The sequence below is a fragment of the Vipera ursinii genome (assembly GCF_947247035.1).
Source record: "Vipera ursinii genome assembly, chromosome: 3".
In the NCBI taxonomy this organism is placed as follows: Eukaryota; Metazoa; Chordata; class Lepidosauria; order Squamata; family Viperidae; genus Vipera; species Vipera ursinii.
The window spans coordinates 34,196,422-34,212,011 of NC_139516.1; the positions used below are offsets into that span (position 1 = coordinate 34,196,422).

Genomic DNA, 15,590 nt, shown 5'->3' on the forward strand with positions numbered 1-15,590 from the left:
CCTATGGACAGTACCAAAAGGCAAAATGATATGACGCTGGAAGATGAGCCCCTCAGGTCGGAAGGCGTCCAGTATGCTACTGGGGAAGAGCAGAGGGCTAGTACTAGTAGCACCAGAAAGAATGAAGCAACTGGGCCAAAGCCGAAAGGACGCTCAGCTGTGGATATGTCTGGTGGTGAAAGGAAAGTCCAATGCTGTAAAGATTCTTTCTCCATAGGAACCTGGAATGTAAGATCCATGAATCAAGAAAAGCTGGACATGGTCAAACAAGAGATGACAAGACTAAACATCGACATCTTAGGTATCAGCGAACTAAAATGGACAGGAATGGGTGAATTTAATTCAGATGACCATCAGGTATACTACTGCGGGCAAGAATCCCTCAGAAGAAATGGAGTAGCCTTCATAGTCAAGAAAAAAATAGGAAAAGCAATACTGGGATACAATCCTCAAAATGACAGAATGATCTCAGTTCGAATCCAAGGCAAACCATTCAATATCACAATAGTCCAAGTCTATGCCCCAACCACCGGTGCTGAAGAGGATGAAATTGACCGGTTCTATGAAGCCCTACAGCACCTTATAGAACTAACACCCAGAAATGATGTCCTTATCATCATGGGGGATTGGAATGCTAAAGTAGGAAGCCAAAAGATAACTGGAATAACAGGCAAGTTTGGCCCTGGAGTACAAAATGAAGCAGGGCACAGGCTGATAGAATTTTGTCAAGAGAATACGATGGTCATAGCAAACACTCTTTTCCAACAACCCAAGAGACGGCTTTACACATGGACATTACCAGACGGTCAACACAGAAATCAGATTGACTATATGCTCTGCAGCCAAAGATGGAGAAGCTCTATACAGTCAGTAAAAACAAGACCAGGAGCTGACTGTGGCTCAGACCATGAGCTTCTTGTTGCAAAGTTTAGGCTTAAATTAAAGAAAGTAGGGAAAAGTGCTAGGCCAGTCAGGTATGAATTAAATCATATCCCTGTTCAATATACAGTAGAGGTGACAAATAGATTTAAGGAATTAGATCTGATATACAGAGTGCCTGAAGAACTATGGACAGAGGTTCGCGACATTGTACAACAGGTAGCAACCAAAACCATCCCAAAGAAAAAGAAATGCAAGAAAGCAAAATGGCTGTCTGAGGAAGCTTTGCAAATAGCTGAGGAAAGGAGGGAAGCGAAAGGCAAGGGAGAAAAAGAAAGATATGCCCAATTAAATGCAGAATTCCAAAGAATAGCTAGAAGAGATAAGAATGCCTTCTTAAATGAACAATGCAAAGAAATAGAAAAAAACAATAGAATAGGGAGGACCAGAGATCTTTTCAAGAAAATTGGAGAGATGAAGGGAACGTTTCATGCAAAAGTGGGCATGATAAAGGACCAAAATGGCAGGGACCTAACAGAGGCAGAAGAGATTAAGAAGAGGTGGCAAAATTACACAGAAGAACTATACAAGAATGAGCTTAATGTCCCTGATAATCACAATGAGGTGGTCACTGAGCTCGAGCCAGACATCCTAGAATGTGAAGTGAAGTGGGCCTTAGAAAAGCTGAGCAACAACAAAGCTAGTGGAGGTGACAGTATTCCAGCTGAGCTATTCAAAATCTTAAAAGACGATGCAGTAAAAGTGCTACACTCAATTTGCCAGCAAATTTGGAAAACTCAACAGTGGCCACAGGATTGGAAAAGATCAGTTTACATTCCAATTCCAAAGAAAGGCAGTGCCAAAGAATGTTCAAACTATCGCGCCATTGCACTCATTTCTCATGCTAGTAAAGTTATGCTTAAAATTCTACAAGCTAGACTCCAGCAGTATGTGGATCGAGAACTACCAGAAGTACAGGCAGGATTTCGAAGAGGCAGAGGAACTAGAGATCAAATTGCTAACATACGCTGGATCATGGAGAAAGCTAGAGAGTTCCAGAAAAACATCTACTTCTGCTTCATTGACTATGCTAAAGCCTTTGATTGTGTGGATCATAACAAACTCTGGCAAGTCCTTAAAGAGATGGGCATACCAGACCATCTTATTTGTCTCTTGAGAAACCTATATGCAGGCCAAGAAGCAACAGTGAGAACTGGACACGGAACCACTGATTGGTTCAAAATTGGGAAAGGAGTCCGGCAAGGCTGTATACTGTCGCCTTGCCTATTTAACTTATATGCAGAGCACATCATGAGAAAGGCAGGGCTAGATGAATCAAAAGTTGGAATTAAGATTGCCGGAAGAAACATCAACAACCTAAGATATGCAGATGATACCACTCTAATGGCAGAAAGTGAAGAGGAACTAAAGAGCCTCTTGTTGCGAGTGAAGAAGGAGAGTGCAAAACTTGGGTTGAAACTAAACATTAAGAAAACCAAGATCATGGCATCTGGCCCTCTCAATTCCTGGCAAATAGATGGGGAAGAAATGGAGGTAGTGACAGATTTTATTTTCCTGGGCTCCAAGATCACTGTAGATGGGGACTGTAGCCAAGAAATTAAAAGACGCTTGCTCCTGGGGAGGAAAGCCATGGCAAATCTAGACAGCACACTAAAAAGCAGAGACATCACCCTGTCAACAAAAGTGCGTATAGTCAAGGCTATGGTCTTCCCAGTTGCAATGTATGGCAGTGAAAGCTGGACCATAAGAAAGGCTGAGCGCCAAAGAATTGAAGCCTTTGAACTATGGTGCTGGAGAAGACTCCTGCGAGTCCCTTGGACTGCAAGGCGATCAAACCGGTCAGTCCTAGAGGAGATCAACCCTGACTGCTCTTTAGAAGGCCAGATCCTGAAGCTAAAACTCAAATACTTTGGCCATCTAATGAGAAGGAAGGACTCACTGGAGAAGAGCCTAATGCTGGGAAAGATTGAGGGCAATAGAAGAAGGGGACGACAGAGAATGAGGTGGCTGGATGGAGTCACTGAAGCAGTAGGCATGAGCTTAAATGGACTCCAGAAAATGGTAGAGGACAGGAAGGCCTGGAGGAACATTGTCCATAGGGTCGCGATGGGTTGGACACGACTTCGCAACTAACAACAACAATCCTAGCTGCTACTTAAATTTATTCTTATATTTATATTTTTTAAAAATACTTTTTTCTGAGCCACCTGGACTGTATTTTTGTTTCAGGATTTGGTAGTCTTGGAGATACTTATTTAGCACCCATTATCTAAGTATATGTTTGATATATATAGATTATGATAATGTAAGCTAGATTTTTATACAAAAGATGCTCATTTGCTTATAAATGTATTCAGTGCTTTGGTTGTTTCTTAGATAATATTGATATTATTGTTGCCTTAGTCTTTGATAAGGACCTTGGGAAACCAAAGGACATGTCTGCTGATATTTTCCTCAGTATTTGCCAAGCATCCTGCCCCTCCTTATTTTATTTTAAATACCGTAAGTCTTTCAATTAAAAAAAAACCTAATGTGAAGTTGAGACGCTGCAAGGCAAAGTACAAGTCTTAAATATAAGACTATATTTCCAACAACACCATCTACACATAAAGTCTAGATAAGATTTACCTTCTCAGGACAGAATGTTGTAGGAAACATTGAAAAGTTCCATTTTTCTACTGGACTATGGCAATCTATACAGAAGAGGGTCTGCTAGCTTCTAGAAGTTCTTTATTGTTCCAAAAAAATTACTGTGGAGTTCTTGGTGCTTTCTGAGTTTTGCTTGCAGATGTTTTTCAGTACCCACCTAGGTAGCATTCTGGAAAACTACTAACCACCTGCCCAGAAAGGCTTGAATAATGCTGCCCTGATTTAAAACAGAACATTCATAGACAATGAAATAGCCCAGTTCTTTACAGTATTGCCCTTTGATATGTAGGTGGGTTGTGACTGGACACACTCATCATTGCAACCTTTGTGTAAGAATATCTATTACATAGTTACAATTTCTCTAGAAATGTTTATTAGCACAAACTTTTCTCACTAACCAGGAAGAATAAGGAACCCATCCTGTCTTGTGATTTTCAATGCATAATCTCTGGCAATATGTGTGTATTTTAGAATATTGATAGAGGATAAGAAAAACCATATTAGATGTATTTAAATTCAGACTCCCAAAACATCTTAGGGAGATATTTACGAGAGCGAGATTCGAACAGCTTGATACAATGGTCAGATATGGGAGATTTCATGCTATACCGTACAATGAGCGTCTCTGCATTTGCGTAGCGGCAGAGGTAGAGGACCTGGCTCACATCCTATTTGACTGTTGTCTGTATAAGAGGGTGAGAGATAGGTATCTTGGTCTATATACCAAACGAATGACCCATTGGGATCCCCATATCAAAATAACTTATCTTATGTCTGGTCAGAACTTGAAAATAACATTTAACGTAGCACAGTATTTAAACAAAATGATCCGGTTAAGATCTGCATATGTGGGACTGATTGGGGTAGATTACAAGGGCGACTCCGAAATATAATGTTATCATATTTTATCTACATCTTAAATTTGTATTTTATTACTATTTCATCTTAAATTGTATTTTATTTTAATTCCATTTTAAATTGTATTTTATCAAATTCCATTTTGGATTGCTTTTATCAAGTTTTGGTGATGGTTTGTTGCTGGAACTTTGCACTTTGATATGGCCCAAGGGCTAATCAATAAAATTGTTGTAGGATTTCTCTATAGAAAGCTAAGCTTTAAGCAATACAGCTTCCATTATTTCTTTAAAATAAATATTTTTTCCATTTTATTTTTTAATAGGTCCTTTGTTGGAAGTACTCCTGATCTCAGATACCCATTGAGTACTATGGTCCATCCATCAACAGACCCCTTTGCAACCTCTAGTCTTCATCGGGCACCAAAGAGCCGTTTTGTTGCTCTGCAGGAAGAACCCTCCAAGGTAGTAACTCCTAATGTTTGCCTTGCTGCAACAAATCTCTAGAGGGCAGCTCCAGTTACGCCTGCATCTTGGAGTACACCATAAAATCTTTGTATTGGCAACAGCTGCAACAGCTGTCTTGTGCTTTTAAAATTGGAGTGGGGGGGCACATTGGCCTTTCGCTTGGCAGTGACAGCTGCAAACCTAAACCCCTCTAAAGGAAAGAGACTCCCTGTTGTGCAGAAAGGCTACTTCACTGGATGGTGGCCAGGACACTACTTATGTGATGGGCTTATACAGAAGGTGGTAAGATAAATTTCAAAGGATCTTTGCAATACTGTGAAATCTGGAAAACAAAGAAACAGCTCTTAGCTTTTGTATTTCAGTATTTGGTTGGGATCTGGTGTTGCTATTTATTTTCTTATATTTTATCATTATTTTCATCAGCCACATTGGAGATTGGAGCTAGCCATGTATATATTTTTAAATTATTTTTTTGGGATCAAATAAGTATTGCTTACTTTGGGTAAAATGACATATTGAAATGAATTTTGAAGTTCATTAAATTTCTTCCTATTTTTTAATCATGTAAGTCATTCCTCAATCCAGCGTACTCGGTATCATAGCAAATGTATTAACAATTTCCTTAAGTTCTTTTTGTTAAGAAAGTACTTTTCATGGAACTCAAGACACCATACATACATACATAAATTTAATAAATATATTTCCAAACTGTTCCCATAAATCTTGAGAGCTGAAAGGGTGAATCAGCTGCAGAATAAAGGGTAATAAATTTCTTAAATTCTAATATAAATCATTAAAATTCTGTATAGGGCCTGCAACTCCCATATAAGATTAGACTGCTATAAATTTAATAGAGGATCACTGCCTGCTCTTTGAGATAGGCTAAATCAGAAAACAAATGCCACATGAATTACTATAATAATTACAGTATTACTGAATTAATATTGATATAGGGTATAATAACACAATCTTGAAAGCCTGACATAGGTTTTCTTCTCTTTTCTTACACTAAGGAGAATCAAGGCAGGGCAATCTCTGGGTTTGTCACTACTCTCTTCCATCTATCCAGGCTAAGGTGATGTTTACACAAAGGTTTTGAATTCCTTCTTCAAGGCCACCTCCATATTCCTCCACAATCATTCTACTATGAATCTTTGATTTCAGGATTTACCAAGGCTTCAGCAGAACTGTGCAGCAGAGTCTCTGGGATATCACAATTCCCTCTGAAACTCAGTCGGGTCCATCCCTGTGGAGGGGGCGGCATAAAAAAAATCTCAAGGGCACCAGGGTGTGATATGACCATGACAGGAGGGAAAATATTAGATTTGATCTTCTTGTTGGAGCAAGGGGCAACATAATCTCACCAGATAGTGTTGCCATTGCTACAACAAGAAGATCAAATCTGGTCTGTAATCACTGAGATGATCTGAGTAAGCCCATGGCTTCCATAATAGTCATAAATTCTTAAGCCGCTTTTGAGGCCGAACCTAGGGATGGCAGATTGAAGTCCTTCCCAAACCATAAGTCTTGGGAACTCCACTGTCAGCCCTGAGATGGCCTCTAGCATGTCAGGTTGTGAGATAAGCAATCTGGAACATCTGGAGTGGATGAAATTGCCCACCCAGAATCCAAACTTATTTTAAGAACCAAGATTTTTGGTTTAATCAGCTGAAAGTCAGTTATATGTTTGCTAACTTGCTAGTTCAATATTTTCTTGTCTATATTGCTGAGGGCTATTGTTTTGCTGTTTGTATTTCTGTAGCATAATGAATGCTATTTTATGCTATTTTAAGTGTTTTATGCTATTTTGCATAAAACACTTAAATCACTAAAATACAATTTTCCTAATGTTGCATAATATAGCTAGCTTATTATGAGTAAAATGCAGCTATTTTGCCAACCCAGAATCTGTCCCCCAACCTGAACTCAATTATCTGAAGCATTGAAGAACTATCGATTTTTCCCTTTTTTGTTTCTTTCCTGGCTTTGTGCCTGTGTATGTGACCATTCTTTAAGAGAATAATAGAGTGGGAAGGGACCTTAGAGGTCTTCTAGTCCAATCCCTATGTCATTTCAGACAAATCATTATCAGGTCCTTCAGTGTTGGAGCACCCACAATTTCTGGAGGCAAAAATTCTTAAATTCTTAGTCAAGCCAAGTTCATAAGGCTAGGAAGAGATACATTAGGGCAGACATGTCAAACACAAGGCCCGGGGGCCAGATCAGGCCCGCGAAGTGGTTTCATGTGGCCCGCGAAGCCATCCTGGAAACAGTGAGGGAACGGCCCCCACTGCCTTGGCCCTGGCCCAGAGACCCTCCTCCTGCCAGAGACCCTCAGATCTGTCCCACTCCTGCCCAGGCCCCCATAGGCCCCCTTGATGCGAACGATGTAGAGCTGGCCACGCCCACCCAGTAGGCCATACGCACTCTAGCCACACCCACCCAGTAGGCCACGCCCACCCTGGCCATACCCACCCGGCCCCCTGAGGGCAACCACAATGCTGATGCGGCCCTCAATGAAATTGAGTTTGACACCCCTGCATTAGGGAATGAGTAATGTGTAAATTACATCTCTGGCAGAGGCTCGCTCCTTTGCTTGGCATCAATAGGAAAGCCTGCATTGTACGTTATACATTCCTTTCAAATGCAAGAGATTCTCAAAGAACTAAATCTATCTTCTTAAGGCCCTGTTCTCAGCAGAAGTTTCTGGTTTGCTTAGCGGAAACATTGGAAATCATTTAAATGACATATATAACAATCTGTCATTTCAAACAGATATTTCAGCAAGATGGTGAAATTGACATGGCAGTTATGTGGGAATCATGCCTTACGTGGGTACCTTGTAATTATTTGTGTCCAGGATTGGGAGCATGGTCAAACAAGTGGCATCCTGAGTACTTCAGCTCACACTTTTGATAGTGATCCGGAGATTTCTGATGTTGATGAGGATGACCAAGAGACAGTCTTCAGCTCTATGGACATGCTGTCTCCCAGTGGTCACTCTGATGCTCAGACTCTTGCCATGATGCTGCAGGAACAACTGGATGCCATCAATGAGGAGATTAGGTATGTATATCAGGTGTGTGTGTGTGTGTGTGTGTGTGTGTGTATGTGTATGTGTCATTGCTGTACTTTGTTAATTTGTCCTGTCTATGTTCATATCTATCTATGTACATGCGTATTCCTGCTAGGGCACAGAATTATCCCTGCAACACATTTTTTTAAATCAGCACACTCATTCTCAGTGCATATATCTCTCCCCTCCCCACTTAAGCTGTGAAAAGGAAGGAAGGAAGGAAGGAAGGAAGGAAGGAAGGAAGGAAGGAAGGAAGGAAGGCAGGCAGAGAGGAAGTAATTCAGCACCAGAGAGATTTCTTTGGGGAAAAAATGATTAGTGTCAGCAAAGTGAAAAGGCTGTCATCAGGGGTGTGGGAGAGTACAGTAGAGAAGGTTGAGGGACCGTTGCTTAGAAGAACCTGAAAGTCCAATCCACCACCTTCCTAAGTGGTGTGTGTCTTTGGCAGCAGGCCTCATTATACCGGCATATTGGCAATAGCTCAACCAGGAACTAAGATCTTCCCAGCTCCTACTGGATGCTTTGCGCTGCAGGTACAGTATATATGCTATCCTGTATGCTTGCTGAGCATAGCCCTTCATGGCCAGTTGGTTTGTGTAGCTGGGTTGACATAACAACTGGTTTCCACAGGCAGCTGCCTGCAACATGCCTGGCTGGTGCTTTCTGAAATGCAAATCAGCTCTTACGTGAATTCCTGTATTCGCCACTCTTGTGAAATAGTGCTAGACCTGTTCAAAAACATATATTGAGTACTTGGATGAAAATATGTGTAAATGTTTGTGTGTGTGTGTGTGTGTGTGTGTGTGTGTGTGTGTGTGTATTTGGGTGCATTAGGAGCAGTGTTATACAATAATCTTCATGGCTAGCTGTAAGAAAAGAATATTTGTTATGAGTGCAACAGAACAAGTTTCAGCTGAGACTATTTCTGTGTTGCATTCTGCTTTTTTTCACTGTGCCCTTGACTTGTCGGCTGGTATCTTGGGGTTCTTTGACATGAATATGCCTATATGCGTACAAATAGACATCACTCTCCCAGAACAGTACTAGACAGATATTTAGATCTAGCGGAGCATCTTTCTGCTGGTCACCTATTATGTAGGCAACTTGAAGGATGGTACAGAATGTTTACTTTGTTTTAAATATGACCATTAAGCTGTTTTGGGTGAAAGAAGAGGGCCTGGTCTTTTCTTGGTAGGTTCCTATGACCCCAAAGCGAATTATGCTGGCAAACTTTTGTGCCACCCCACAAACTGGAAGAAAGCATATTAAATATGAGTAGGTAGCAGGGAGAAATATTAAATGCAATCTGGTTGGCTCCCACTCTAACAGCATTTTGGAGGGCCTTGAAAACCTGGTCTTGGAGAAAATGATAAACCCAGGAAACAACAGAACTCACAAGGCACCCCAGCCACATGAATTCTGTTGTTTACTGGACTTACCATCTTGTGTTTGCTTTGCTTTTATTTGTTTTTTTTTTGCTGGTGGTGTTTTTGAATTGAATTGAATTTTATTTTCTTTCTCACGTTATGAGGTGATAGAGTTTGATGATACCAAGATCAAATAAATTAAAATGGTTGCCTGGATGAGTTCTTAGTTCAGTTGCCTCAGACCCACGGGTTGTTCCAAGGGGACAATTAGAGCATGATGGAAGGTAGTCCAAAATTACTGATTGTGTCATGAATGAATGCTGGTTTTAATTGTTAACAGTCACGAGTCCTTGTAAAGTATAGAGATGCAAACATAAAAACGATAACTGAATAAATAAGGTGAACCAACAAGGTACCAAATAGATATATCTTATCCCAAATGAATCTACTACCAAGCCAGTTAATGAGCAATTTTATTTCTGTTACCATCTTAATCTCATAGTTGAAAGTCCATCACAAACATTTTTTTGCTTTGCTCCTTGCAAGAGTTTTTTTTTAAACTAATGACAAATTGATTTACCAAGGCTTTGCCTAAGGTCTCCAATGACATACAGGAAACAAATCACATGACAGTCTTAATATTGTAATGGAAATTACATTATTTTACATTAAATTACATTACATTACATTAATGTTGTAATAAAAGTTATAATGATAATTTTGCAGGAAATGAAATATAGCCATAGATTAAAACACAAGGAGATGTGTGACCACATCACAATTTTCAGCTATTAAAAAAAGGTGACTTTTCTAGCATTTTGGATTCCGAGAACACTGAAAATGTGAACTATAGATAAGGAGTGCATCAGATCAGTGTTAGGTTGTATGGATAAATGTTTCAAAATATTATTTAAAAATGATCTCTTTTTATTTGTTTGAATAAACCCAAGTAAGCCTACCTAACTACATAGATGGTTCCTGTTTCTTTTGGTATAGTACATAAGCATGGTGTACAGAATTACTCTGTGAACTAGAGTTGTGTTTAACGTAGAAATCTTGAATTCTTCTATCTGTCCCTCTTTATGAAAAATAGTAAAATCCCAGCTGAGGTTAAATTATGATTTGGTCTAGAATGATCCAGGAGGAGAAAGAATCAACTGAGCTGCGGGCTGAACAGTTAGAAAGCCGTGTCACCAGTGGTAGCATGGAAGCCCTAAATCTGACACAGTTACGCAAGAGAGCGTCCATCCCCACATCTTTAACTGCCCTGTCTCTGGCAAGCTCATCTCCTCCTGTCAGTGGACGTTCCACTCCAAAACTCACCTCTCGCAGCACAGCTCAGGACCTTGATCGAATATGCAGTATGACCCTGGTAAGAGTTGAAAAATAAAAAATAAAAAGTGTGTTCTGCTGGGAAGTGGGATTTTTGGTGGCAAGCTGTGCTCTCTACAATGCTGCCCTTATATCCTATAACCCATCTGCTGTATTGCCCAGCTACTAAGACCATTGACATTTCTAATTGTTTCTATTTAATATCTAAAGCTATTTAGTCTAATATTGCAGTGCCACATATATTTTTTTTCTTGACAAGTCCTCCACCATAGCTATTGCTCATAGTTTCTTTAGCCCTCTCTAGTCCCAGTTGTATTAGTAATGGTGTACTAGTAATGGTGTTCAAAGCCCTACATGGCAGGGGTCCGGAGTACCTTAGGGAACACCTGCTGCCGGCATCAACTTCCCTCTGCCCTGTGCGTTCCCACAGAGAGGGCCTCCTCAGGGTGCCACCGGTCAGAGAATGTCGACTGGTGGCCCCCAGGGGGAGATCCTTCTCTGTGGGCGCCCCGGAGCTATGGAATCAGCTACCGGTTGAGCTCCGGACGGCGCCCGATCTTCGCTCCTTTCGCCGCGAGCTAAACACATACTTCTTTGAACAAGCTGGCCTGGCCTGATGAGGGGACTGGGGGGGGGTTGCTATTGTCATTTTATTGGGGGTTTTTATGATGTATTTTTAGTATATGGGCATGTATTTAATCATTTTTTAACTTTTGTAATCCTGTATTTTTATTCTTGCCCTGTTCACTGCCCTGAGTCCTTCGGGAGAAGGGCGGTATAGAAATATTATTAAATTAAATTAAATTAAACAGTGTGCCGTCTGCTCCCTAGAGTAATGTTGAGCTAACTTCCACTGTTTTATGTCAATCTTTTGACAGCCAAGTGATTTGAGGAAACATCGGAGGAAACTACTTGTGAGTCTATCCTGTTTCTTTGCTCTTCTTTGTAGATTTATATTCTTGCTCTTTTTCTCTAACTGTATTTTGTCATCTTAAACATTGGCTAGTCTAGGTTACAACAAAGCAATTGTTGTATTCTTAACAATAAATTTATACTGAGAATGTTTAAAATAAACAAAGCAATGTTTATTCTGGCTATTATTTGAAAATGTGTCATTCCCAGATGCAGATAAAATGTTACCATATAGTCAGTGTTGGGATTCAAATATGTGAACAACTGGTTCTCTGTGTGGATGCCGCTTCTGGAAGTCCATTCTGGGCCTGGGCAGCAAAAAATTAGCTACCGGTTCTGCCGAAGTGGTGCGAACTGGCTGAATCCCACCACTGCATTTAGCTCTAGTCATATAAGTGGTTTTCTTATATGGTCTACCATAAGTATAGAGCTATAAGTGTTGCAGATCTTTTCCAATTACGGTAAGTTTTGTTGCTGAGAGACCATGTGTTCACTACAAGCCATTCAGATCATAACAGATTACTGCTGTTGGGTTGTAAGTAGTAATTGATATATTATGGACTCATATAATTAGTACTTATATGAACTTATATATGGCATTCATGTCCCTGTGCTTATTTGTAAATCATTAGAATGTTTACAATATCACACTTATTCCAAGAGTGCTGTGTGAATAGATGTATGTATTTGGTTTGTTCATGTATGCTTCTAGTAAAGTCATCTTGAGTATTTGCTAGCATAGAAAGGCAGGGTGTATATTAAACAAGTAAATAGGTAAACTTTGAAATCCAAAAGTCCCAAATTCAAGATAAACCTAGCTATTAATACAGTAGGAAGTGTGCTAAAATGTAAATTAGACAGGAAGCTTTAAAGTGAGTATAATTAGATATTAAAATAATTAAAGGATAAGACTCTGGAGGCAAAGAACAGGTAGACAAGAAAAAGCACACATTGCTAATTTTCCATAACTATGTTACATCCCATAAACTACAACAGATTAGAGAATATTGCAAGACTTATGTTGTAAACAGAGAACATCTTCCGTGAGAGGTGGAAAAGTTGCAAACTAATAGCTTTCTCTTCATTGTATTTCTGCTTATTTAAATTGGGACTTGGGCTTTGATATTTAAATCCAGTGCTGTTGCTGCCATATTTATTTATTTATTTAATTGATTTTATATACCGCCCTATTCCCGAAGGACTCGGGGCGGTTTACAGGGTGAGTTAAAACAATACAAATAAGTACACTTTAAAATAGAATTAAGTAAGACTAGCCCACAATTAAATAAATTAAAATTAAAATTAAAATTAAAATAATTAAAATTAAAATTAAAATAATTAAAATTAAAATTTAATTTAAGCTATTTCTTGCCTGCTTTCACCTGCCTCTCCATTTTATACATGTTTGCATTTAACTAGAATGGCTGATGATTCTATGCTCAGAATAAATTGGTTTGTGGCCAATTCCTATTTTAGAAGTAGTTTTTTCCTCTGCTAGGGGCCTATAATTTATTTCTCTTATGGAATGCTCTTTGTTCCTGGATGCTTAAATAACTTTATTTGCAGTGTCAAATTCTGTTTACTTTAAGAAGAATGGTTTGTGTTCTAGAATATTCTGAATTAGTCTCTTTGCTGATTTGCCAGTGATAGTTCAGAAATTTCTATGAGTGAGAATTGTGAACATATTTTTTATGAGACAGTAAGAGTGGCTTTGTTCAAGACCAAGTTCTGACAAAAGAGTGTAGTGTATTGATCTATTTTTTGTTACTTTTCTATTATTTTCACTTACATAAGCAGTGCTCCTTGAACTGTGATTCTGATGATTTAATAGGCAGTTTCTGCATGGTACTTCTTCCACTCCTCCTTGGTCTTTGGCTTAGGTAGTAAATTGCCAGCTCCCATCTGACAAAAATGTATTAGCGATGGTTATTTCAAGAGTAATCCTTATGCCCATAGAGTACTCCTTTGTATATGATTTTTACAAATTTTGTCTTTTTATTTCTTTGGTTTTTTTATTGAAAAGTTTTACAATACATTTTTAAAAATATAAACTCCCTCCCTCCCCCTTACCCTCCCCTCCCCCCCGACTTCCCATAGCTGAATACAGGGTATAAACTTTCCAAACTTAAACTAAAATATGCTAAGAAACTAAAAAAAACACATTAAAATCTATCGCACTTTAACTCCCCTAATGATTTTTACAAATTTTAAATAGAAATATATGACTTGCAGTTTAAATGATGGCAAGTCAGAGGCTCCTGTCCTTATTGCTACATATTACTGCCTCCATATTGTTAATGGGTCATAATCTATCTTTGCCTTCCTGCTGCTGTTGGCTCTATTGCCTCCTATTATGACTATATCACTCCAAATAACACTCATAAGTATAACTTGACCATTCAGTCCTTTCATTGGGCATACAGTGAGCAGTAATCTCCATGGAATACTTGATGCATGTGTTTCTGTTCTGTCTTCTCCTTTAATTAATTAACAAGTGTGCTAGGTAAGCGTGCTTGAGATTGGAGGAAAGTTTTTAGACAGGAAGATCCTGTCTAAGTTTGATTTTACCTTATCTGTTCAGTCACCAGCTGGTCGAGATGAGAGTCGAGAAGATAAAACGACCATCAAATGTGAGACTTCTCCTCCTTCTTCACCCAGGAGCCTCAGGCTGGAGAAACTTGGACATCCTGCTTTTGGTCAAGATGAAGGCAAGAGGTACATAAGTCTTGGAAAGGAACAGATGCATTCTGTCATTTTATTGGCTGTCAGTTATACTGAGTTATATGAGGTGAAAAGGCAGATATTATAAAAAAGTGTTTTCAAACTTTTGCAGTATTGAATTGGGATAGACAGTATACTCCATCTATAAAAACGTATTGAAGAATGTGCCTAATATTATTTTTTCCTTCTATGTGGAGCAATAGTAGAAGAATATGAGGCATGGAGGATTCTTTTCAAGCAGCGTTGTTGGAAAACATTTAACTGTTTAATCATCTTGGTTGTACACTTCCATTTCTCCCAAACGTATATTGCAGTTGATATAACAACACTCTTGAAGAGTTTTATCTTTGTGGTAATACTTATGGTTGCCATAGACCAAATTGGGTGCATGCATTGAACCATGGCTGCTGCCATTCCAATTTGAAAATTAATATCCTTATCTATCTCTATCGATAGATATAATCCTGCCAAGATAAGTAAATTGTTGAACTTGTTCTATAGCCTGGTCACGGACTATTATAGGTGTATTATCCTGAGCACTTCTGATTTGCATGAACTTGGCCTTCTCGTAATTTATATATTAGCTGATCTAGTTGGCCTCATTATCTAAACTGATGGTCATTTCTTGCAAGCATCCCTTTGTTTCACCAAGCACTGCAATGTCATCCACAAAATCTAAAACTATTAGATGGGCTGTTGCCCATAGGGTGCCAAAGCCAGGGTTATCCATTGGTCTATTCATAACAAAGTCCATGGAGAGGTGAAACAAGAATGGTGATAGTATACATCCCTGCCTTACTCCAGGATTTATATTAAAGAAGATTGTGTTGCCAGATTCCATTTGTACACAGCAGCAGGTTCTTAAAAATGTTGATAAAATGTTGAGGAATATCATAGGACTTTACAATATTCCATAGTGACTCTCTATGAATTGAGTCAAATGCCTTTTTGAAGTCAGTAAAACTAATTACCATTGGCTTTTGGAATTCTAAATTCTATTCAATGATATTTCTTAAGGTCAGGATCTGGTCCTTACAGGAGCATCCTTTCCCAAATTCTGCTTGTTCTTCACATAGGTGTGCATCCACTTGATGCTGCAATCTCCTGAGCAACACAAGGCATAGAACTTTTTCAAGGACTGATAGCAATATTATGCCCCTCTAGTTGTTACAATCACCGAGGTTGCCTTTCTTTGATACTTTAATGATGATAGAATGATGATGAATGGAAAATCTGTTAATGAAAGTCTCATTACAGTATATAACGTTCAGTGTATGATAGTCTGTAACAGAAAAATTGGGGGGTTCTTTT

At 39.1% G+C, this 15,590-nt stretch overlaps 1 protein-coding gene across 1 annotated transcript in view; it reads left to right on the forward strand.

Moving 5' to 3' along the window:
• PPFIA4 (PTPRF interacting protein alpha 4) overlaps positions 1-15,590 on the forward strand; it is a gene marked incomplete at its 5' end in the record, with an annotated part of 76,079 nt that overhangs the window by 40,514 nt on the left and 19,975 nt on the right. The window contains 5 exons of the mRNA XM_083360192.1: positions 4,730-4,868; positions 7,732-7,937; positions 10,446-10,686; positions 11,525-11,560; positions 14,140-14,273. Of these exons, the coding sequence (XP_083216318.1) occupies positions 4,730-4,868; positions 7,732-7,937; positions 10,446-10,686; positions 11,525-11,560; positions 14,140-14,273 (756 nt within the window). The remainder of the gene's footprint in view (positions 1-4,729; positions 4,869-7,731; positions 7,938-10,445; positions 10,687-11,524; positions 11,561-14,139; positions 14,274-15,590) is intronic.